Source organism: Schistocerca cancellata, chromosome 1 (assembly GCF_023864275.1).
Source record: "Schistocerca cancellata isolate TAMUIC-IGC-003103 chromosome 1, iqSchCanc2.1, whole genome shotgun sequence".
NCBI classification, from domain to species: domain Eukaryota; kingdom Metazoa; phylum Arthropoda; class Insecta; order Orthoptera; family Acrididae; genus Schistocerca; species Schistocerca cancellata.
In genome coordinates this window covers 162,440,863-162,467,357 of record NC_064626.1, presented here as the reverse complement: position 1 = coordinate 162,467,357, position 26,495 = coordinate 162,440,863, and the positions used below count along the sequence as shown (strand labels likewise).

General features: G+C 37.6%; 1 protein-coding gene across 4 annotated transcripts in view; it reads left to right on the top strand.

The window, feature by feature from the left end:
* Positions 1-26,495, top strand: part of LOC126167862 (organic cation transporter protein-like) — a 313,728-nt gene that overhangs the window by 271,132 nt on the left and 16,101 nt on the right. For all 4 annotated transcript variants that reach the window (XM_049920514.1, XM_049920511.1, XM_049920512.1 and 1 more), the window contains 7 exons: positions 6,350-6,456; positions 12,032-12,192; positions 13,973-14,201; positions 14,516-14,619; positions 16,042-16,196; positions 16,623-16,791; positions 24,475-24,714. In XM_049920514.1, coding sequence (XP_049776471.1) covers positions 12,050-12,192; positions 13,973-14,201; positions 14,516-14,619; positions 16,042-16,196; positions 16,623-16,791; positions 24,475-24,714 — 1,040 coding nt within the window. In that variant the 5' untranslated portion in view covers positions 6,350-6,456; positions 12,032-12,049. The remainder of the gene's footprint in view (positions 1-6,349; positions 6,457-12,031; positions 12,193-13,972; positions 14,202-14,515; positions 14,620-16,041; positions 16,197-16,622; positions 16,792-24,474; positions 24,715-26,495) is intronic.

The window sequence follows — 26,495 nt, the reverse complement described above, 5'->3', positions numbered from 1 at the left end:
CAGAATCTGTCGTTTATTATACATTGTACTAATGTACAGTAGCCTCCATTTTTAGAAAGTTTATACAGTTTATTACAAGGGGCATATAATAATTAAGTTTCCCTTATAAAAACACTACACATAATTTATCACGTTGAAATAATTTTATTGACATTGTACAGTTCTTCCATTAGTTTTCTACATGGCCACCATGTTTTTCCAAGCATGTTTGGTAACACGACACATATTTTTCCAAACCAGTATTGTACTAGGTCGGGCCCTGTGCGCGTAACCAGCTGTTCACTGTAGATGTGGCTTCATCAGTGTTGAAGTACTTACCTCCAAGATAACGTTGGTGTTAGTGGATGTGAAAATCACTTGGAGCAATATTCAGTGGGTATGGAAGATGCAGGAACTTTCCCAGTTGTATTTTCCCCTGGGTCATTCGAGCTGCATGAGGCCAAGCATTGTCATAAACGAGGCAACTGAGCGAGACAAAAGTCTGGGACAATTTATTTTGATGGCAGCTTGCAGGACATTACAGTACCCCTCTGCGTTCATTGTGGTGTTTTGAGGCAGATAGAAGAATGGGTAATACCTCCTGACCATTCCTGCCAAATGTATGAACCTTGCCCTTTTTTTTTTCGGCACTTTCGCCACATTTCTTCCGTATACTCTGGCGTTTTGTCTCGGAGTCAAATGATGGACTAGGCCTCATCCCCACTTGAATGTTCTTACAGCCTGTTCTGTAGACTCAGGTTAACTCCTGATGTGTATTGACAGTGGTCAGTTGTCTTGCTGTGCGAAAATAAGAGGGCAGCCCACAACTGGGCAAACGTTTTAGTGGTCACTCCACGCTAACTGGCAGTGTACTGGGAAGATTGTGTGGTAAGCATAATAAACTGGTATGAGCATTGTCAACACTTATCAGTTCAGCTTGCCCTATAAAAAACAGGGAAACTTACTTATTGGATTACTCTCATACATTGACACATTTAATGTGTTGTGTGCAAAGTTTTTCATTCAATTAATATTTTTCAGTAGTGATTCGCATTTATTAAACCTACTTTCAAAATTATAGTTCTACAGAAATGGGGCAGCTTCTCTTTGGCAGTTCTGCCTGTGGGAGAGGAAGGGGGGGGGGGGGATTACCTCTGTACTGATCTGAGATGGAGAGTCATCAACAGATGTAGAAATAATTGCAGTCATACCCCAGGCAAGTTTGTCGGGTCTCTTACTGTTTGCATTGGATCTTAATGACATGCCAAATAATAATAATAGTAACCTCAGATTTCTTGCATATGATGCAGCTGTGTATAATGAATTACTACTTGATAAAATCACAAGTATTCAATCAGAGCTTGATACAGTTTGAAAGTGGTGAAAAGACTGGCAACTTGCTTTAAACATAAATTCCAAATAACAGATAGAGGAATGTTAATTTGTTACATGAGGAAACTGAGCAATATCATAATAATTACTTCAGCAGCATTGGAACAAGAGTATTACAAAGCTTTGTAGAATCATGCATTCTAGAAGCATTCTAGAAGCTTCACAGCAGACTCAGTGCTGTGTTACCTGCAGTAGAGCAGGAAGTCAGAAATGTAGTGTGCAGATCCAAAAAATTCCGTGTGTATTCTCAAGGAGTGCATAGATAGTAAAAAGAAGTCTTACCAGATATTATAAAAGAATCATTCCGCATAGGTACCTGTACTGAATACTAAAAGCTAACCAGAGTTTTATGAGTACACAAAGAAAATGATACTGAAACAGAAAACTATGGGCCAATATCTCTGTTATCTTCATTTTCAGAGATGGTAGAAAGAAAGGTGGACTTATGGAATTCCTTAAAAATATAACTTGCTAATGAAATCACAGTGTGAACACAGACAGGGCAGTAATACAGAAGCAGCAATAGCAGTATAGCTGAGGTCCTGGGTAGTGATGACTGTCTAACAGGACTTTTTTTTTAAAGATTTGTCCACGGTGTTCAGTACAGTAGACCATAAACCGGAGACATTAGCCGAGTAGCAAAGAGATGGTACCAGTCATAGAAATCTCAATTGTGTCAAGAAACAATCTGTCAGATGATATTTAACAGCCCGCATCTCGTGGTCGTGCGGTAGCGTTCTCGCTTCCCACGCCCGGGTTCCCGGGTTCGATTCCCGGCGGGGTCAGGGATTTTCTCTGCCTCGTGATGGCTGGGTGTTGTGTGCTGTCCTTAGGTTAGTTAGGTTTAAGTAGTTCTAAGTTCTAGGGGACTGATGACCATAGCTGTTAAGTCCCATAGTGCTCAGAGCCATTTTTGATATTTAACATGTCAAAATAGGAGTCCACAAGGGGTTATATTGGACCAATTCTATTTTTCATCTACAGGTATGTTAATGACCTCCCAGAAAGTATCATGTTGGGAGATAAAATTCTGTTAACCGAAAACAACAATATAATAATCATAGATAAGACTCCAGAGTTACTGCTGAGTGCAACTGATGACATACTAAAAGATGTAAACACATGGTCAGAGGAGAATAGAGTGACTATTAACATAACGAAGACCAACAGTATGAATTTCTATACAAACAAAAATAATAACTGTATTATATTTAAACATTGACTTGTTAAGATGTAAAACTAATGCAGATTTTTGATGAGTGACTTATTATGCATATGTTTTCGCGATTACTGCATATGGTATAAACGTCTGAGTATCAAACATACAGAACATAGAAAGAATGTTCGAGTTACGTAATAGATAATAAGGAATAAGAAGCAACAATTTACTTAAAAATGAATTTTTAGGATATAGTGGGATAAGATCGTATTAATTTTGAGAGATGACCTGATTTGGAAGGAAAGAATATTGATGAAGAAAATGGAGCAAAAAGTGAAGGTACAGATAGGAGATATGAGGACAAATGAAAGCCTGCTGGGGTGAGGAATCAGACATGTGTGTTATTTATTTCAAACTCTGTTTAATATAAGCAAAGGAGGCTGTAAAAATGTTTTTACGGAAACAAGAGTATCTGTCATTGGTAAAAGGTTTTAATGCATTAAGTTTGATGACACTATGGTGGTTTTAGCTGAAAGTAGGATAATGAACACCATGATAGCTGGAATGAAAATTAATAATAAGAAAACCCAGAATATTATCTTTGTGACAAAGCAAAGGTAGTTAAATACTATAATGTCCAGGAGAAAATTAAGCAAATAAAACAAATACCAACATATCCTAGTCAACGAGAGCAAGACACACAGTCAAGAAAGAAAAACTAGACTTGCAGCTGGGAATCATGTGTTTAACAGAAATATGTGTCAACCGAACCTGTGGTGAAGTTTAATATGGAGCGGAGACATGGATGATAATGGAAAATGAAATGAGATTAGAGTTCTTTGGAATGAGGACGAGGAGGATGATGGAAAATATATGTGAGACAGAAGAGTTAATAACAAGGCCTGCTAACCAGGATTGATGAAAATGGCCATATACCATAGAAGAAAGGGGATTTGGCTAAGATACTATCTAAGCAGAGAATGCTTATTAGCTTGTGAACTATAAGAAATGGTGAAAAGAAAAATGAAAATAGAGGGGAAAAGATATGAGATGACAGATTGAAACTGCAAAATAATCATGTAAACACAAAAATATTTCAGAAGAAAAATAAAGATAGAGAGCCAGCATTATCTAAAAATGTAGCCATGGGGCAGACATTTTGTAAAAATAATATGTGAATAGTATTTCACCATGTTACTGAATCACTATATACTTTCATGTAATGATGATCATTTCAAGATCAATGTGCATCAAAAACAAATTTAGGTGAAAGGATCCCAGAGTTCCTGTCTGTTACAGCGAAAGTTATTTTTGGACATAACCTGTTAAGTTTCCAATGTAGGGAAAAAAATCCAGTGTATATCTTTTTACATTGTACTCTCTGGAAACAGTCAGATATTTTAGTTCGTAGCTGATTTAAATGTTTCATAATGTATACACACAGTGTTTTGACAAGAACCCTCCTCATCTTCATCATGTGGGATGAGAGTATTTGACAAAAGTGACTATAGTTGGGAAGATATTAGAATATTGTGTGCCAAAAATGAAATATTTCATCCGACTGAACTTCATATAGCTGTAACTTCAATCAACATTGTCCAATGAGGATTGAAATTGCCTGTGATGTTTGTATGGAATGATCTGTCAGAGTTTAAGAATAAGCATGGTTTCCACAATTCAAATGATAATTGTTTCCTGCAAGTCGCATTTTTGTCTCAAAAAATTTAAACCACTTATCATTCTGCTCCACTCCCTCTCCACTGCTTATACCTACATGATGATGAAATGTGTGACAGAACAAAGTGATGAAGTTGCTAAAAGATATTGGACTCATATAGTAGAAAGAATAGGGATAAATAGGTCAAGAGAAAAATCACAGCAGTATGTTGAAAAAGTATATCTCATAAAATACAGTCATATGAATGTATCGCTAACTTCTCCTTCTAAAATTAAGAAACTTATACATTCTCTCAAAGATAAAAGCTCATCTGGTTTTAATGGTGTTTCTAATACAGTACTAATGATTTGTTCCCCTATAATAAGCCTGGTCTTAACTAAAATGTGTAATTAATCAGTAATTCAAGGCATTTTTCTGGAGGGGCTGAAATATGACATTGTCAAACCCCTATTTAAGAAAGGTGGTAAAGAGGTGTCAATAATTACCAACCTGTTTCAGTGCTGACATCATTTTCCAAAATTTTGGAGAACGTGATGTATTCTAGAATAGTACCTCACCTTAGCAACAATAATTTCTTCTGCAAATCACAATTTAGAGTTCAGAAATATTGCTCTACTGAGAATGCCATTTACATATTGACTCACAAAATTTTACAAGCATTAAAGAATAAAATAGCACTGGTTTGTTTTTTCTGTGATCTATATAAGGCATTTGATTGTGTGCATCACAGTATTCTCCTAGATAAAATGAAGTTTTATGGTATTGATGGTTTAACCAACCAATGGATAATGTCATATCTAACCAAAAGAGTGCAGGAAATTGTACCTAGTAATGCAACCAGTGCAGTCCAGGTGCAAAATTCTGATGGGGAGAAATTGTGTATGGGATTCCCCACACTGTTGCTCCTCATATATGAAATGATTTCCCATCTATTACATAACAAGAGAATTGGTTCTTTTTGCATGTGACACTAGTATTGTAATCAGTCCAAGCATACATACAGAAACAGAAGAAATGGCAAACAATGTCCTTAAAAGTATCATCGACTGGTTTTCTGTGCATGGTCTCACCCTCAGTTTTAAAAAGATACAACATGGCAGTCATTACTCTACATTAAGATTATCTTTAGCAGAAAAGGGGTGCACACTGCTACAACTAAATTTTTTTGTAACTTACCCAGTGACATAAAATGTGTGACAGACAGCGGAGTAAAATTTGAAATCAAATTGTTAAAGTTTCTCCTTGACAACTTGTTCTATTCTGTGGAATAATTTCCATTGTTGTAATGTGCAAAAGGTGGTGGGTAGGAATTACTTACTCTCATGTGTGGTTGTTACCTTTTCAAAAAAATTTCTTACAAATGTATAGCATGTAGACACATCTACAAATCAATTTGTGATGTGAAAGTAAAATGATTCATTCTTCATCATTGCAATGTATTTTGCAAAATGATCCATGGTGCCTGAAACTACCTATTTAACTAACTAACCATGTGGGAGGAGCAGGGCACATGTCATCCTGAGTTTATTTTTATGGGATTGCATTAAATCATTGCAAATGAATACCAGTATTGTTCCTAACACAAGTCATGCTCTGATTCTAGTCCTTGTCTAAGGTACCACATCATTGCCAATGATCTCAGTGGTAGGGGCTTATCCATCTGTGAAGTTTCTTCTGTCTTCTGTTTCCTCGAGCAGCATCTTAGAGAGGAGAGATTGTATTTATTTAACTGAGCATTGATGAGAGTATATAGTAAAGGGGAAGGAGGAGGCATCATCTATGTCTGTCCTTGTCCACATTACAGCTGGGTCCCTCTCACACTGAGGTCTCTGTGGTCTGCTGCCCTTCCTTTTTAACCTTCCCCAGCCTATCCCACTCTGAGGTAGAAAGTTAGAAAATGTGTCACTTTTACTATTAAATGTGTCTATTGGAAGTACTACACATTTGCTTCCTGAAGATAACGACTGACCAACAATCCGGTCTCATAATTTATTTGTATACTGGTATCATGTTTCCATGATAACTCAGTACCTCATGAACTGTAAATTGCTTTTGACTGTTTGTATGCCAAGAAATGGCTTCCTTTTGTTCTTTAAGGTTTTTCTTCATTAGTTATTTATCAAGATTGTGAATTTTTACAGGTAAAGAAGAAGAGGGAAAATAGTGCTGGATGTGGCAGCTTCATTATTCATAGCAAGTGCTCACTGGTGATCACCTCAGATCTTATCAAAGCTGCAGTAACTCTTAGGTAAGAATTATCTCATAACGACCAAGACTTCTAAATATACTAGAAAAACTTCGCAAGTCTTCAATTTGAAATATCAGTTGGGACCGACAGAAAGAGTCTGTTGCTCGATTAAAAGAAATCAGGATACATTGTAGTGTCAAAACAGTAATGAGAAGAGCTGAAAATCTAATCCTGAGCTTCTTATTTAATTCTTTGTTCCGTTAATTGATGTTCTCCACAGATGAATAACATTTCCACATTCTTTTCATTGGAGTACGTAATACTCACACAAGCCTACAACTGAAGATGCCTGACTGAATTTCTAGTGTGCATTTGTCATGTGTTTTCTTTTGTTTACTGTCAACTGCAGCAAGTGGGCAAGTTACGTAACTGTTCTAACCCAAGATCAGTGTAACTTTATTACATGAAAGACATAAACACTTGAGAGACAAAGTACATACAACAGACAACGCACAAGCAACCAGCGGAGCCTTGCTCTCTGGCCTCTGTAGTCTTTAGTTGTAACAGCAGGCACAGCCAGCAGGTTGCACGTGCAACTGCTATCATATTGGCACGCTCTGTGGCCTCCAGTGGCAGAATCAAGCACAAACTTCACACACTAACTATGAACCAGTGCACACACAAATTTGATTGTTACAGTACTCCTTATCCTTTGTAAAGAAGTGAGTACTGTGCTCCCATCCATTTCTTCCATTGTAGATGTTGGTTGTTGAGTCATGCCACATGCTGCCACTGATGCATAGGGCTGGAAGGGTGCACAGACAGGTGTGGTGCCTGCCGCCCTATGCTAGAATAGGAGAAGCTGGCGTGGCTTCCATTCCCATGTCTGAGTCCAACCCTGGTGAAGGAGGCTGCGGTGAAGGCAGCTGAACTGGTGGCACAGGCTGTGATAGAGGAGGCAGCGGTGGAGGTGGCAGCTGTGATATTGCAGATGTCAGGGTCCTGTCTTGGCCCCCAACAGCTGAAGGGGGCACCCACGCTAGAGGAGAGAGTTGTGAAGGTGTTGACAGTGGTGGTGGAGAAGGTGAAGGCACACCGCGATGTAGGAGACAGCCGGGCAGATGGAGGATGCGAGGGGAGCGGAGGTGCTTCCGCTTCTCAGCCACTCATGCGGAGTCATAGCTGGTTAAAGTGTCACAATGCCCTCCCCTCAGCAGTGCATACAATGTAGAGACATTGGTCACAGTGACTCTCGATGAGTGCTGGCACCGATTGCAGTCAGCAACCAAAACGGCAAACACAAACAGCTGTGCCAGGCCAGATGCATTGTCGCGCCTGGGCTGATGGCTGTGCAGCAATTCTGCCAGATTCTTTATCTCCAACAGGGGTAAACCTATAAGGACTGAGTAAATGGTAAAGAGACACTTCCGGTTACACATCTGAAATACATATTTTCATCTGAGTCTTAAATGTTCATATTACTTGTTCTGCTTTTCCATTTGTGGAAAGGAGGAGTTGTGACATGACAAACACATTTTTTACGAATATCTTCGGATTCCTGACATTTGAAGAGGGTGCCATTGTCTTATGAGGTTAATCCCAAAAGTAAGGTCCCCTATTTTTTTATAAGTACAGAACTCTGTTTGTGTGGCAGTTGGTCACACTGTTATGAAGCGTCCTTCACACGCTGTTTGTAAACATGTGCACGGCACGCTGAGGCACTCAGTCTTGGCTTGGCAGCTGCTGAGAATGGAGCTCCCATCGGATGTTACCGCCAAGTGCGAATTGTGCACAATTATTTCAAAAAAGGTTCTGCAAAATTTACATGAATTTGTTCCCAAGGCTGCTGTGGAGCTGGCCACTGCAACAAAGATGCACGAGAGGCTGCCTAATGGGTGGCACACAGTAGGCAGGCTGCATCAACTTGCACTATTTCCCCATCTATTCCTGACCAAAAACCGTGTATGCGTGCTAACGCTCTTGTACGTGACACATCCCAGTGGGCCACATGTATTAAACACACAACCTTCACCTCCGTAGTTGACAGCAGAACTCTGTCCCAAACAGGCAGATGATTATGTAATGCAAAATAATTTCTTAAAGGATGAGAAGCACAGCCTCGAGGTTTGTCCTGACAGCTGTGTTGCACAAAACAAACAACTTTACTTAAAACAGGATCAGTGGCTACTGTTCCTGCAATTTTAGTGCTAGTAATAGGAGAACCATTAATTACACCTTGAGCTTCCACAGTCTAAATGAAAGCAAACAATTCTTTATAAAACTCTGGATCTGGACCAATTGGGAAACACAATAAGGCATCAGCATTTTCATGTGCACTGTAGGTCGAAAATGTATCTCATAATTGAATTATGACAGAAAAAGATCCCAGCCTTGTAAATGATGTGCAGCTTTGTCTGGCAAGGATGTTGAAGGGTTACAAAGACACACCAGTGATGTCTGGTTTATGGTGAAACTGAGACCTGTATAGAAAAACATGAATTTTTTGTAGAGCATATATGATTGCTAAAGCTTCTTTCTCTGTCTGAGAATAACACTGTTGCAGTGAATTTAAGTTTTTAGAGGCATATGCGATATGACATCCTGATCTGTCTGCATATTTATGAGCAAGGATGGTACTAAGGCCAATCTGAGATGCGTCTGTGGCTAATACAAGGTGTTAGCCTGGCTGAAAAGTGACCGAACCGGGGCTGGCAGCAGCCTAGATTTCAACAACTTAAATGTCTGGTCATAAGCCGGGAACCATTGGAAAGGAACATCTTTTCATAATAATGCATGGAGTGGTTCTGCCACAGTAGCAGCATCTAGTAGGAATTTGTGGTAGTATGCAATTTTGTCTAATTCTGCTTTTACTTGATCTTGTAAAGTTACAAGTACTGGGCGGGCCCAGAAAAAACAAGTTCTGGCAGACCATTGCATCATAATATGAACCTGACATTGTATTGCACAACCCAGTCCTTGAGGAAATAAAGAGGAAAATCCAGCACAGTGAGCACCTAACTGTTGACGGAACTTGATCAGAAACCAAATGCACTTCGTCATCGATGGAGAATCCAGAAAGTTTAAAAGCATCCAAACCAAACACATTTTTAGCGTAAGAATTTGTACACAATTAAGAATGTTATTGAACCAACCACCACCTTGTAAGTAACAGGAATCTGTTGTTTATTATAACTCATCAGCCTTTGTGACACTAAAGCCACATAAGCCTGAGAATTCACCAACATTTCTACTGCACCTATGCCCACTTGCATTCTCAGAGGTTTGTTAGCATACACACTTCAGTTTATAGCTTCCTTGGAGACACCGTCACTGCTGACACACTGTTCACGTCCATGTTCGTGTCATCCTAACTGAGGTTCAGAAGACAGTTACACACAGAATCAATGTGTCCCTTTCTATGGCACCTGTTACATGTTGCCCAGCCTTGGGACACACAGTCCATTCGTGTTGCATGAAACAGTATGGGCATGAAGGCAGTGGAGCATGATGCTGTTGCTGTTATGATGCACATTATTGATGTCGTGAATGATGATTATCTATATGACATTGAGATTTCTGATGGACTGCTGCAATAGCTTCTCTGTTCCCTTGTGAACTGAATGAGGGCTGGGAGGGGTGAGAGGAACTGATTTCTAAAACTTAAGATCAGGCTTCTATCTGACTACCTGCAGTCCATGAAATGTCAAATGACTAAGCTATGTTTAATACTTTTGTAAGCATAGGATTTTCAACTGTAGAGCTCACTCTCAAACTTCAGTATCGGGAGCAATAAGTACGATTGCTTCTTGAACCACTTGATCTGCATACAATTCCTTATGAATATTTGTCACAATATTATGATGACTATGTCCACGTAGTTCTGCTGCCCATGCCCCTGCTTAACTGGTTTGGCAACGGTAAAACTCCACGTCAGCAGCAATAATATGAGTACATTTACAGTGATAGGTAGAAAACAACTCCCACATCTCATCAAAAGGAAGACTTGAAGGTTCTTTTAAGGGGGGGCAGGACGTCAAACGGGTCTACTTGGAGCAGGAGCATTTTAATTTCCGCTGTGTATACTTTCACAGATAAATTCTTACAACTTTGTCAGCATGACCAGGAAGGATTCAAGATTCACATTCATAGCAATGAAAGTTCAAAAACATAACCAAATAATTTTTTTTAAAAGTGAAATTTCATAATTTTTTCACTTACTATTGGCTGCATTTGTTGCTATAGGTACACTTCGATGAATTTTGCACAGCATACAAACCATACTTACAGGTGTATGAAACTCTAGAATTTATTTAATTTATGGAAAAATGAATGAGGTGTTAAATTTTAAACTTCATGTTTAGAAGAAATTCAAATTTTATAATTATTTATCTCAGCTTTTACCTCAGATTTTAATAGAGTTGGAAAATTCTAGAGTTTTGCATTAAGGAGTTTGTGTTTAACAAGCAGTGCAAAATTCATGTAAGAATCTCTCTTACTTATGAAGAAAAGTGTACCTATAGCAACAAATAAAGCCAATAGTAAGTGAAAAAATTATGAAATTTCACATGTAAAAAAAATTTATTTCCTTACGTTTTTGAGCTTTTACTGCTATGAGTGTGAATCCGGAATCCTTCCTGGTCATGCTGACAAAGTTTTATGAATTTATTTGTAAAAGTATAGACAGTGGAATTTAAATGTCCTGTGGCGTCTCTCCTGCTCCAAGTTGGCCAGTTTGACATCCTACCCCCCTTAAGGCGGTGAGCTGACACAACAACTGAGACACACAAGATGAGGTCAACAAAACTGGAAATAACAACTGTCAGCACCTGCTGTTGCTCAAGAAGAGATTCAAGCACCACCTCCATGGAAATTAACCTTAAACGACCAATGATTGAAGTGCAATATGCCGAATCAAATACCGTATTCGTCCCTAAAGTGTTCTAACCCAAGAACATTATAAGTTTATTGCATGAGAGATGAAGTACAGACATCAAACAAGTGGCAGGCAGAGCCGTGTGCTCTGGCCTGTATTGCTATTAGTTTTAACAGGGGGCACAGGTGGAAGGCTGCTTACACAATTGCTGTCATGCTATGAAGCTGGGTGGCCTCCAGTGACCAAGTCAAGCACGACCTTCATATGTGAACTACGAAATGGTGCACACATAAGTTTGGTAGTTACAACAGTAACCCTGGATACCTGCACTGTGTGTTGTTGCAATTTACATTTTGTGTTACATTTTCATTAATGTCATGTTTATTTGACTAGTACACTGTGATATGTTTTTGAAGGTGCTTGAGGAGGTAAAGTGGATTACTAACTAAAAAAATATAGTGTGATATTTAAAAAAGATGTAACGAACAAAGTTATAAGAAGGCAATCTTGCTGGTTGATGTCCATCTAATAGATAAAAAACATTTAGTTCATACTTTTCTTATTTTGCTTCAGGACAACAAATTATGCGGGATGGTCAAAGTAAATGAGAGACTGTGTATAATGAAGTATTAATATTCATGTATGTGAATCCAAATGTTCATATTAAAAGCAACAGTCTGGAGTGCCCTGGAGACGAAAGTGATGTGACTGAATATCATTAAAATCAAATGAGTTCTAATTATTCATACTTTTTTATTTCAGGATTAATATACTGAAAAAATGGCTTATGATGATATTTTGAAGTACTTGGGAGAGTTTGGACGTTACCAAAAGCGTATTTATTTCTTCCTCTGTTTGCCTGCAATATTTTGTGTTACACACAAACTAGCAAATGTTTTCTTACAAGCTAAAACAAAACATAGGTGAGTACTCTCATACTTATTTACCTATGATTATGTCACCATTGTGTACAAATCCTAACTGCTTGAAGTCGTTGTAGAGGTTATTTTTGGCTCTATTGTTTTTCCTGTCTTCACTACTTTTTCAAAGTAGAGAAATATTGGTAATGATAAAGAGAGTATTGTGAAACTCCTGGTGAAATACCAAGTTTTGTGAAGAAATATATGCAGGATGTTCTTGGGCTAACACCAGATATAATCCATATAACACATTTCTCACTCCTGTATTCTGAAAATACTTTCCCTATACATTGTTTTTCCCTAAAACTGGTTCGTAAGTCATTGGTGAATGGCAGTGTCCAGAATAAACTTGTTTCTTCCTTTCTGAATCACCTACTGCAATAGTCTTGCATGCTGCAAACATAGTTAAACTAAGGTTCTTCCTTAATTCGAGGCGGTGGATTTTCCCATTAAAGTTGTGAGCTATCTGTGGTCCCAAAATCTTAACACTGTCTACTTATTGTATTTCATTAGTTGAGGAGTCCATTCTTATGTTGTGTATAATTGTATAAGATCTACTGAACTGTATTTACTGAGTTTTGTCGAAAGTCTATGATGATCCATTTGCCTTGATCTATCTGTCAGTGTTTCTAAGTATTTCACTAGCTGCATTCACACTAAGGGGACTGACACAACTTTTTATTCCTATATATGTATCATAAAAAAGGTCAGCATGTACATTTTCTGGTACTGAGTGGAAGGGCATAAGTAATATGAACAGTATGAATGCTGTTATCAGCATTCCACATCTTATTTTTTTACTTATATTACTTACTGTGATAATAAAACTACAAATATTCTGAAATATTTCATTGCAATACAGTCATACATATATTATGTTGAAATATGATCTATAATGTAATGTAATGAAAGAAAGTTTTTGTTGCTCGTGTCTTGTTGGTATACTGTGCCATTTATTGTATTGGTGGAGTGTTGAGGCATTTTCTGCTGATAAGGTGTTAAGATTACCATATCTGATATGGGTGTTCCATAAAGACTATGAAATGTATTTCACTTAGACCCACAAAGTTTGCTAATGTATGAGAGGTATGAGTTTGATTTTTAGCCAGTATTTCAAATGTCTTATTTTTTAAGAACTTATCCATTTTTTCTGCCTAGTTCATTAGATTTGTTCATGCACAACAACTTCTTTCTTTAAAAAGTTTGTATTAAGTGTGAGATGATTCACATTAAACATACAAGAAATCCAAGGTATAATAAACAATAGAACTCAAACTTGAATAAAAACTATTCTCTCTTTATATCAAGATTAAGAATAACTTGTAAATTCCCCTGTATGAGCTGTTGTTTTATGTTTACCTTCCAAAAAGGAAACCTCTGCTCAAAAACTGTGAAAACATTTACTTTTGACTTATTTATTTTCCACTTAAAATTGTGATTTTTACTGTATTGTTAATGTCTTGTTAACAATATTAGTTGTGAAAGGTGTCTTTAATGTCACAAAGCTGTTATCAGAAGCGAAAAAGAATCAAAGAAAGTGAGGGAAAGTACTTCACAATTGGTACAAAAATTGAACAATTTAGTATGTCCACAAGCAAAGGGACATAGACTGACTGTGTATGTAAAGTAATTTTTTACATCAAACAAGTATACAACACAAAAAATGAAATATCTGTCATGTTTATTTTATTTATCATATTTAATGTTATGAGTCAGTTGTCAGATTGTGGTTGCTATATTCTGCACAGAAAATAGTAGTTAACAATTTTTTACATCCATGCAGGTGCCGCCTTCCTTATGAAATGGATAATAGTACGTATGTTATGGCACCTGAAGTAATTAATATGACAATTCCATGGGATACTGCAGCAAAGACGTGGTCATCTTGTCAGCGGTTAGATGCAAATTTCACCCAAGAATATTTTGATGCTGGAATACCAACAAATAACACTGTGGATTGTGACAGTTGGATATATGACACGACGACTTACAAGAGCAGTGCAGTAATGGAGGTTGGTCAGTGTAACTTATGTCTTCGTAAGAGAATGTACAGCCTTCTTGACTGTACATTCTGTAGGCTGTACATTCTGCTGTGAGGGAAACCAACATGGTCCACAGATTTTAGAAGCAGAAGAGGTGCTGCACCAGCTTTTTTGGCATTTGTGTAAGAGTGATATAATATGAGCACATTGTCCACTCATTAGTGACTCAGAAAATGTTGGTGCAGTCAGCACAGCTGCCTGTGGTAAGTGATGGCCTTCTCCCTCATTGTAATCTGTATATGATTGCTATTGATTAACTTAATAAGCTTTGACTTTTCTTTCAGTTTAACCTGGTCTGTGAACATGCATGGTTAAGTGCAACTGCTGATGCGCTGTTCATGGTTGGAGTTCTTCTTGGCTCTATAATATTTGGTGACTTGTCAGACAGGTAAATTAATGAAGCTGTGAAAGGTCTCTGGGAATATAATAATTAAGTGCACAACGTTATTATTATTTGACAATATAATTTAATTGAATGGGTAAAAATCCTACTCACCAAGCGGCACCAGGAGAACATGTGTATAAAAAGTTTTTACTTATGCAAGCTTTCCGAGCCAGTGGTGCCTTCTTTCTGCAGAAGGGTTGAAGGGGAAGGAAGAGGGTTGAAGAGAAAGGAACTCTTTTCTTCTCATCCTGTCTGGTAAGTCTCCCTGGATTTGAGGTTATCGGTGACTTTTGTGAACTCTGATCCTGTTCCTAAACATCTCCAGTTCCTTTCCCTTCACCTTTCTTCCGTCCCCTTCAACCCTTCTGCTGGAAGAAGGAGCCACTGTCTCCAAAAGCTTGTGTAAGTATAACCTTTTTTTATATGCATGTTCTCCTGCTGCCACTTGGTGAATAGAGTTTTTGTGTATCCAATTATATTATATTGTCAAAAATTGACTATCTTCATTGTAACATTAGTATTACTTGGTGTGATGTAGAGGAGATATTCTTCCATTCTAATAAAATGACTGAAATGATATACTATATTACCAACTACTCTTGTTGTTAATGTAAGTGATAACTGTGCAAAAACTGTAAAACAAAACAAATGTGAAGGAAGCTGAAGTCTGTGTTATATTTGTTTAAACAATATCAGTTATAATCTGTGACCCTTAATGCACACAATTTGAATGTGCTGAGAGAGGTTATCAAGTGATCGAAGTGAAAAACAGGATGTTTTCTTTAATAAGACTGAAGACTCTTATCTTAATTTTGTCTTATTGAAATTGACAGTGTACCATTACTGATAAACATTGTGTCAACAGGCAAACAGTGTTAACTTAAAAAAATAGTTTGTGCCTGGTTTAAAAGACTGCAGAAAACTGCCTATTCCACTTTCATTTATTCAATGATCATGACCTGTACATTTTCACGTCATAGAGAACGTTCAGGGATGTGGAACAAGTCAAAGAACATGTTTCTGCTATGTATAGGTTGGACAACTAGCATGATATGAATTTTAAATGTTAAATTTGTAACTGGCAGGACTGGTTCAGGAATCTGAGTTCTTCATTGTTGTGTAAGATAGCTCCAGGTAAATATGCGAATAGTACCTAATGAAGTGCTATGTTATATTCCTTTCCCCCGTTGTTGTCAGAACTGTGCATGTTCTTCCAACACACACACACACACACACACACACAGACACACACACACACACACACACACACACACACACATTTTAAGAAATATAAGCAACCACAGAACATGCCCAACACAAAAAATTACAGTTTTGATAATTTTATTACTTGTGTCACAAAATGACCACTTCAAAAGGATTTTTTAAAATTTTTATTTTATTTATTTTTTTTAATGAACATTGCAGATTAGGGCGGAGACCAATTTTCTTCCTCTCCCTCGTCCTCCAGGTAATTGGTGGAATAGGAGCAGCAGTTCTGCCAAATTATTCATCGTTTGTTGCAGCTAGAATGTTGATTGGTGCTACTACTTCTGGAGTGTTTTTAGTAGCCTATGTTATAGGTAAGCATAAGTGTTAGTCAGCTAAACTACAAGAATATTTCACACAAATTTCACATATCAAATGGTACCACACACTCAGATATAGACCAAAAAGATAGTTTAATAGAACCAAGAATCCTTGATTTGAAACAATAGGTGGAAAGGTTGAGTGAGTACAATTATACCTTCGTATGTTACCAGTTGGGAAGTATCGACCTTTTCTATTTTTCTCTAACTGAAGTTAACTTTTAATATCATTTTTCTTAGATATATTTAAACCCCCATTTGCTGTACATTATCTATTTCCAGTATACCATATAGTCTTAATATTGTTGTATTATACTAAATAATGGGAGCTATTATATTACTTGACTTATGGAAGATTTTGAATAACTTTTTTTTTTAAATTCATGTTACTGAAATCAATGCAGTTACCTCATTTTTCAGCAATGGAAATGGTTGGTCCAAGCAAAAGAATGGTTGCTGGTGTGTTGTGCCAAGTATTTGGTACAATTGGTTACTTGCTGACTGCATTCTTTGCATACTTTATAAAAGAATGGAGAATTTTGCAGATAGCATTTTCTGTTCCTGGAGTGCTTTTCCTATCCTACTGGTGGTAAGGAAATAAATACAGTGTTATGTTTTATACTCCTCAGTGATTTTGACCAAATAGAGCCCATTGACAGAATGCTCTGTAGGTGATGCAACCAGTGCTAAAATAATACATGATTGATGAAATCGGAGATTTCGTACCATAACACTACACAAGGTGTTATTTTCAGATTAGTACTAAAATGAATGAATGTCCATATGACCACATCAGCTGTTTGTTATAGTCCATTCAAAGACGTAGGACCTGTTTCGCATCTTATAGGTGAATACTTAGATGCATTTCTGTATAAAAGAATTACAATCTTAGTATAATAAAAATCATGAATGGTTTCTTTTAAAAAAGAACTTAAAAAACCTGCACCACAAATGCTATTCTGTATAGGTGTTGTCAAATGCTGTCGTGTTAAATAAACTTTACAAAACATTTGTTAAAGTGCACAAAACCTGTCTTGTGCCTTTGAATGGGCTACAATAAACAGCTAATGTAGTCATTTGGACTTTTATTCATTTTAATTCTCATTTGATAATAACATCTTGTGTAATATTACAGTATGAAAGTTCCAATTCTATCAACCATAATTTGATGTAATGCTTCTACATAGAAGCTTTCTGTGATCATTGATGTCATAGATAGGGAAGCTCAGAAAGTTCTTCTGTTAAATAAAAAAATAAAAAAAAAACTTAAAGCCCTAGTTGCTATATAGGTCAGACTTGAAATATGTCTCAATAAACTGAAAAGAGTCTTGCTTAAAACATTTTCTTTGGGGAATAATGTTATATGCCTTGAAGCGATATTCTATTCTTGCCACAGCAATATCACTACCAATGATTTTTAAGCAAAACATACAGTCAGTAATTACAGTATTTTTATGCACTGTCTGTGATGTATTAAATTTGTTTGTCACTTTTAATTTGAAAAATTGTACTATGTAACATAGTTATATACCGTAAATTGGTCAGTAACTGTTTCAGCTAGAAGAAAATTTCCTGTGAGTTTAATGTTATGAATCTACTGGTGCAAAACAGATAGAGGAAATGTAACACAAAAATTTTTTCACGTTACAAGGGCACTTTAAAAAATAAGTTACACATGTCGCACACTAAGGCCACAGCACAACAAGAATGGTACAATGTCAGAAGAAAAGATGTGCTCTACGTCTCCTGCAGACAGTTCTCTTGTGGTATGGATGACAAGTGCATCATAGTGTGCAGTGCAGTGGCACAACAACTGGAAAATGTATTCCAAAGTATAAGACAATGTTCTAACTGAAGCTACATAGAAGTGGGTGATGCTGCTCAGCAGGGAAGGCCATCGACCATAGATGGCTGTCCAGGCAATTGAGGAACTGATTTGCAGCAGTCACAAATTTTTCAATAATGAGGTTTTTGACACTGCAGTTCTCAAATGGCTCTGTGACTAAGGAGCAAATTTCTAACACTGAGAAATTAAAAGATTGGTAAAACATAGTGGCCATTGTTTACAGACACTTGATAACTATGTTGAAAAATAGTATCATGTATCTATGTCACTTTGAAATGTACTGCAGCATTCAATAAAAATTACTTGGCCTGCCAAAATAATGTGTAACTTACTTTTTGAAGTTCCCTCATGGTAATGCATTGTATAAAAATTGAGAAAATATCTAAAGGAGGAAGTGGAGCTCCCAATTATTAGAGCCAGCACAACAACTGTCTCATGTCAACAAAAATTCTCGAGGAGATCACAGATTATGCGTGAAACTATTACAACAGGGTCAGATAGGATCAGTGATTATTAACTTGGTTTTGGATGATTGATTAACAACTGCATCAGCATCAGATATTTCTCATGTGATAACAACTGTGCTTGTGCTACATGTAAAACATTTCTAACAAACATGCTCTCTTCCTCTCTCTTTCTTGTGATCTGTATTTTGACTTTGGGCACTATTGATTGGTATTTGGCCCATTTTGTTCACTTTTACCATTGCCAGCATATGTTGTGGTGTGTGTCATGTGCAAGTACTACTTACTCAGTATTTAGATTTTTCTTGAAACTTATGATACTAGTATTCTTTTTAAAGAAATTTCCACCATTTGACTGTTAATTGTCTATTTATTTTACACAACTATGATTTCAGATTTGTAGCCATTACCAAGTGCATGTTGAAATGGTAAAAATGTCTGACCTGCCTGGGACATGTCATAATCAAAAAAACAAATTTCTGGCCTTGTAGACTAGTTGCCATACAGTAATTGTTGTATCATTGGATATGAGTACATATCAAAGATACATAATGTTGCTGACATTGTGCACAATGAATATCACAATGTAGGAAAAGACAGATTTGCTACAAAATGCAGGTCACAGGAATATAGTAGCTGTTAAATACATCAAACTCTCTGTTAATGTTTCTCATTATGCACAATGAAACAATGGAAACTCCAGGTAGGAACATCAACAATGTAGGAAAAGACAGATTGTTACTTACCATAAAGAGGACACTCAAGTTGCAGACAGGAACAATTAAAAGACACGTACATAAAGCTTTCGGCCACAGCCTTTATCAGTAAAAGAGAGACACACACACACACACCATTCAAACACACAAGCAAGCACACCTCACACACACACACACACACACACACTCACACACACACACAAGACCGCCAACTCCAGCCCCTTGGGCTTTCGGACTGAGGTGCTGGAGTTGGTGGTTGTGCGTGCATGAGGTGTGTTTGCTTGTGTGTTTGAATGGTGTGTGTGTGTGTGTCTCTCTTTTACTGATAAAGGCTGTGGCCGAAAGCTTTATGTACGTGTCTTTTAATTGTTCCTGTCTGCAACTTGAGTGTCCTCTTTATGGTTAGTAACAATCTGTCTTTTCCTACATTGTTGATGTTCCTACCTGGAGTTTCCATTGTTTCATTGTGCATAATGAGAAACATTAACAGAGAGTTTGATGTATTTAACAGCTACTATATTCCTGTGACCTGCATTCATCTCTTCTGTCCGTGAACAAAAGTGATGAATGCTGGTCACAAGAATATATTAGCTATTAAATATGCCATACTGTATGTTAATGTTTCTCATTTTATACAATGACAGCAATATTATGTATCTTTGATATGTACTCGTATCCTGTAATACAACTGGTCTGTAAGAACAGAAATATGTTTCTTTGATGTTGATATGTCACAGACCCCATGAACCCCCATGAACCATGAACCTTGCCTCTGGTGGGGAGGCTTGCGTGCCTCAGCGATACAGATGGCCGTACCGTAGGTGCAACCACAACGGAGGGGTATCTGTTGAGAGGCCAGACAAACATGTGGTTCCTGAAGAGGGGCAGCAGCCTTTTCAGTAGTTGCAGGGGCAACAGTCTGGATGATTGACTGATCTGGCCTTGTAACATTAACCAAAATGGCCTTGCTGTGCTGGTACTGCGAACGGCTGAAAGCAAGGGGAAACTACAGCCGTAATTTTTCCCGAGGACATGCAGCTCTACTGTATGATTAAATGATGATGGCGTCCTCTTGGGTAAAATATTCCGGAGGTAAAATAGTCCCCCACTCGGATCTCCGGGCGGGGACTACTCAGGAGGACGTCGTTATCAGGAGAAAGAAAACTGGCGTTCTACGGATCGGAGCGTGGAATGTCAGATCCCTTAATCGAGCAGGTAGGTTAGAAAATTTAACAATATTATGGAAATGGAAGAGGATGTAGATGAAGACGAAATGGGAGATAAGATACTGCGTGAAGAGTTTGACAGAGCACTGAAAGACCTGAGTCGAAACAAGGCCCCGGGAGTAGACAACATTCCATTTGAACTACTGATGGCCTCGGGAGAGCCAGTCATGACAAAACTCTACCATCTGGTGAGCACGATGTATGAGACAGGCGAAATACCCTCAGACTTCAAGAAGAATATAATAATTCCAATCCCAAAGAAAGCAGGTGTCGACAGATGTGAAAATTACCGAACTATCAGTTTAATAAGTCACAGCTGCAAAATACTAACGCGAATTCTTTACAGACGAATGGAAAAACTGGTAGAAGCCGACCTCGGGGAGGATCAGTTTGGATTCCGTAGAAATGTTCGAACACGTGAGGCAATACTGACCTTACCACTTATCTTAGAAGAAAGATTAAGAAAAGGCAAACCTACGTTTCTAGCAATTGTAGACTTAGAGAAAGCTTTTGACAATGTTAACTGGAATACTCTCTTTCAAATTCTGAAGGTGGCAGGGGTAAAATACAGGGAGCGAAAGGCTATTTACAGTTTGTACAGAAACCAGATGGCAGTTATAAGAGTCGAGGGGCATGAAAGGGAAGCAGTGGTTGGGAAAGGAGTAAGACAGGGTTGTAGCCTCTCCCCGATGTTATTCAATCTGTATATTGAGCAAGCAGTAAAGGAAACAAAAGAAAAATTCGGAGTAGGTATTAAAATTCATGGAGAAGAAGTAAAAACTTTGAGGTTCGCCGATGACATTGTAATTCTGTCAGAGACAGCAAAGGACTTGGAAGAGCAGTTGAACGGAATGGACAGTGTCTTGAAAGGAGGATATAAGATGAACATCAACAAAAGCAAAACGAGGATAATGGAATGTAGTCAAATTAAGTCGGGTGATGCTGAGGGAATTAGATTAGGAAATGAGACACTTAAAGTAGTAAAGGAGTTTTGCTATTTAGGGAGTAAAATAACCGATGATGGTCGAAGTAGAGAGGATATAAAATGTAGACTGGCAATGGCAAGGAAAGCGTTTCTCAAGAAGAGGAATTTGTTAACATCGAGTATAGATTTAAGTGTCAGGAAGTCGTTTCTGAAAGTATTTGTATGGAGTGTAGCCATGTATGGAAGTGAAACATGGACGATAACTAGTTTGGACAAGAAGAGAATAGAAGCTTTTGAAATGTGGTGCTACAGAAGAATGCTGAAGATAAGGTGGGTAGATCACGTAACTAATGAGGAGGTATTGAATAGGATTGGGGAGAAGAGAAGTTTGTGGCACAACTTGACTAGAAGAAGGGATCGGTTGGTAGGACATGTTTTGAGGCATCAAGGGATCACAAATTTAGCATTGGAGGGCAGTGTGGAGGGTAAAAATCGTAGAGGGAGACCAAGAGATGAATACACTAAGCAGATTCAGAAGGATGTAGGTTGCAGTAGATACTGGGAGATGAAGAAGCTTGCACAGGATAGAGTAGCATGGAGAGCTGCATCAAACCAGTCTCAGGACTGAAGACCACAACAACAACAACATGTCACAGACAGGTCAGACATTTTTAACATTTCAGCATGGAGTTGAGAATGGATACAAAGCCAAAATCATGTCAATTAACAGTCAAATGACAAAAATTTTTTTCAAAAAATTCTGTATGAGTGTGGCCCTCCATGAAAGAAAGATTATGATACTGCCTCCTAAGAATTTGATTCTTGATTATGATAATCAGTGAAAATTTGAATTGCAGCCAGTAATATTCCTGTAAGTGAAAATGATTATATCCAAAAGCTGTATAAAGGTTGTGCACATATTGCTCATCAAACTCCTGTGATGATTAATAATAATCATACCTATAATGATTTTAAATATTAACCCTCTTAATGGTGCCAAATGTCAAAGTTTGTTTGACATACAAAAAAAGTATATTAGCTCTGTATCTTTCAGAGGGGACCATGGTGTTTTTTTGAGAGGAGTTAAGACGAAAACACAGTAAAGGTAAAAATATGAGGGTCATTCCACAAATCGTGATGATTATGGTGTATCGGGTAAACATGTCGTTGCTATAATTGCTGTAAATACATTCAAAAGACCATGGCAGACCTGTTGGTTAACAGTTTGCAACCACATGTGAGGATGGCTCAGTACCAGTGCCAGAAACATTCAATGTGAGGCTGGCAATGCTACCAGATGGATCCTCCCCCACCTACCCTTTTCACTGGACTCCTGTCCATGTGATTCTGACCACATTCCACAACAGAGGAAACCACTGCATGGGAGGGGCTTTGCAAACAGGGGAATGTCCTCAGGGCATCTCGGTGACAGGTGGCTCACATTAATGGCAATGGCAGTGGCATTTAGTGCTTTCCCCATTTTTGGAAATGTTTGTATGCACTAGGGGACTATTTTGAAGCACAGTAGTTGGTGTTGATTCATTTATGATCCATTTGAACTCATACATAATAAATTTACATAGAGTTCCAAAGCATGTGTATCATTTCAACCTTTTACCACAACCTACAGCACAGGAACCCTGTTTTATGTTGGCATTCAGATACACACTGCCGTACTGGTTCAGTGCACATCTTGGAATCCTCATGTTGTTGCTGTACTTCAGAATATACCATAGTTGCCATGACTTACAGAATGACACTCGTAAAAAAGTGAATATGTTTGATTTAAAGGGGACCACTCACTGAAAAGCAGAAATGTTGAGTCATCAGCAGGCACAACCAAAAAGAAGAAAACCTGTTAACTTTCAGAGTAATTCTTTTTTGAGGTAAAGAAAACACACACACACACACACACACACACACACACACACACACATGCTGCACACTGGTGTGTGCTAGTGTGTGCCTCAAGGATAACTTACATCTGTGTAGTTCAGAGAAGCTGGTGATGGAGGAAAGGATCCGTATGGCCCATGTTGTGAAGCAGCTGTTGAAATTGAGCATTTTGGCTCAGCCGCATGTTGTGCCACTGGGAGGTGTGATGTGCTCAGAAGTATGTTGTGCCACTGGGTGGCACAACATGTCAATGGCTGATTCGCAACCTGGACCATGTGGATCCTTCCCTGTACTCCGCAGATGGGAACTATCCTTTCGCTTCTGTAAATGTCCGGCCTCAAATCTCTGGTAAACCACTGTTCCCTCATCCTCTCCTCTTCGTCCACCCTGACATTCCCTCCCAATTCCTGCCCCCACATTACCTTCAATATGTATCACTCTCTACCAGCTCTGACAACTATGCATCACAAGCTTAGCCCAGGTACTTGCCACCCCTCTCAACTGCATTCTTAGCCAGCAAACTCGCTGTCTCCCTCTGAGCCACAGCCACCCACCCCGAATCCCTCTCCTCGCCTCTCACCTCTATCCACCCTACCCGACACAATACCCACCACAACCTAATCCACCTGCGAAACTGCAGCACTGGCATTGTTTGTCCAACCGGCACAATGTAGGGACATAGGTGTGTGTACACATGCACATGAGCGTGTGTTCATGAGTGAATTGCACATTAAAATAAAGCCACAGAATGAGACAGAAATAATGGAGGAGCATATTTAAAACATTATTTTTCTCATTCACTTAACATGTTATCCCTATAGACTGCATCATGAGAAGGAACTCTTGAAGATGTTGAAGTAGTGAAAGTACACTGCAGGGACACAGCCAGTATAAAACTGCTTCTGTAATGTATACTGGCAACTTAACTGTGATTAATGACAGGCCACTTTTGTTCTGCTTGTATACCATTTACTGACTTGTATACATACCAATTAGTAACTTAATAACTAGGGAAAAAATGACTATTAAAAATAAACATAATTTTCTGGTTATACTATCCTGCTACCATTCTTCTGTTACTCAATATTTAAAAATTTTGTCAAAATATTGATAAATTTTTGAAGGATAGCAATTAAAAATTTCCATTTTTATAATGTTTCAGAAATTAGGTACTTTATATTTATAAATTAATTTTTAAGGTTCATACCAGAATCAGTAAGATGGTTACTCACAAAAGGCAAAACTGATGAAGCCAAGCACTTGATCCTCAAGGTAGCCAAGGAAAATAAAGCAGATGTTCCAGATGATGTGCTGGACAAACTACTAGAAGAAGAGAGAATTCAGGCACGGACTGCAGCCGCTGTTCAAAAGCCATCTCTGCTGGATCTAATGAGGAACAGCAATTTAAGGAAGAAATCATTAAATATATTTTTCCAGTGGTAAGTTCTATATAATTCTGGCAGATCATTTTCAAGTAAGATGATGAATGTAACTGCTTATCAGTGGTGTCTTGTACTATACGAGGACTGCAAGAAGAGGTCACTGATGGAGTAGCTGTATCAGTACCAATCAAACGCTATCACCAATTATTGACTGCTTTCTTGTCACTGCCAGCATATTGTATCATCTCTGTTAGTAAAAAAATAGGTAAATACAATAATAATTAATTGAAAGGCTTGCTTGTTGATGTAATTATTTAAAGAGACATTATTTGAATAAATTCTTTGAATATCCTTGAAGATAATAAACATAACATTTCCCAGTCTCACCAAAGATTGCTAAAATGGCTCTCTCGACAATAAGATGTGACTTTATGGAGATGAATAATTGACAATACAGTATTACCTGTTTAGATGACTGTCTCCACATTGGTATTTATGTGTGGACAGCCACACAATTGTAAATATGTAGACTTTGCCCTTAAACATTTAAAAGACAGGAATAATGAGTGCACTCAGATATGAAGTGACTATAAATGAATTAATCAGAAAATAAAATTTACCTGGTTTGATTCTATATGGAACAGGCGCGCACGGTGACTGTGTTTATTAAAATTGAGAAGCACAAAGCAGTCACTTGCCAATAATCTGTTTATTACGTTTATGCAGTAAACAGATTATTAGTGACTGATTGCTGCACATTTTTCAATTTTAATACAACTCAACTTCTTTTTATTAGCTTGTCAGGTATAGTGCGCCATACAATGTGTTTGCATCAGTACCTGTGCTCCTGGCCTAACACTATAGCCTTAATCTAATATTATCCATAATAAAACAGCTGTATAAAGCAGTGGTGGATATTGTGCAGTTTGTTCTGATGTGTATGCCAGAAGAAGAAGGAAGCAGAGAGAAAAAGCTGAAAATTGATCAAGAAAATTGTAGAATATAATTCCATCAGTGACTGCATAAAAACTGTTTCTGTCCTCTATCTCTGAAAATGTATCTCTGGACATATATACAAGTTTAATTAATTTTTTTGTGTGTGTTGATATTACAATGCCTCTAAGGACTACAAGAATCACATTTTTATTCATGTAAAACTTCAACATAAACACAATACATTGAGTTCCCTATACAATGCTAGTAACTCTTGTTTAATGAATTGAAACAGCAAAAGTTACTTCACAATGAATTATTGTATTCATATAAAATTGTTTGTCATGCAGACAAAATGTAGATGTTACGCATTGTAACTCAGAATGAAGTAAGTGGTGTACTCTACAGTGTACATTTGAGTATCTAGTTAGAAAACGGGTACACATTCTCAATACTTATCATCACAAAACAGCCGTACAGAATCTGTCATGTAGCCTGTTAGGATTTGTTTCCTTCTGTCCTGGCATCTTTCCATCCACTTGGTATGGTTTGAATCAAGATTTTATGCATGAAAATGAAAACAATGCGTGGATTAGTAGACAATAATCAAGTGCTGTCACAGTTACCAAATGTGGTGTCTATGTAAATAAAAAATGAAAGCAATAAATACAATTTTAATAATAATTACTTGAAAGATATGATTCCTGAAATAATTATTTGAAGAGATGTTACTGAAATGAATTCTTTAAATATTCTTGGAGCTACATAAATATAACAATTTTGAGTCTTGCAAAGATTGCTAAAATGGCTCTCTCAATAATAAAATGTGTCTTGGTTGAAATGAATATTTGACATTGTTACATGCTGAGATGTCTTACTCCCATAGCATTATTTATAGGCAGAAG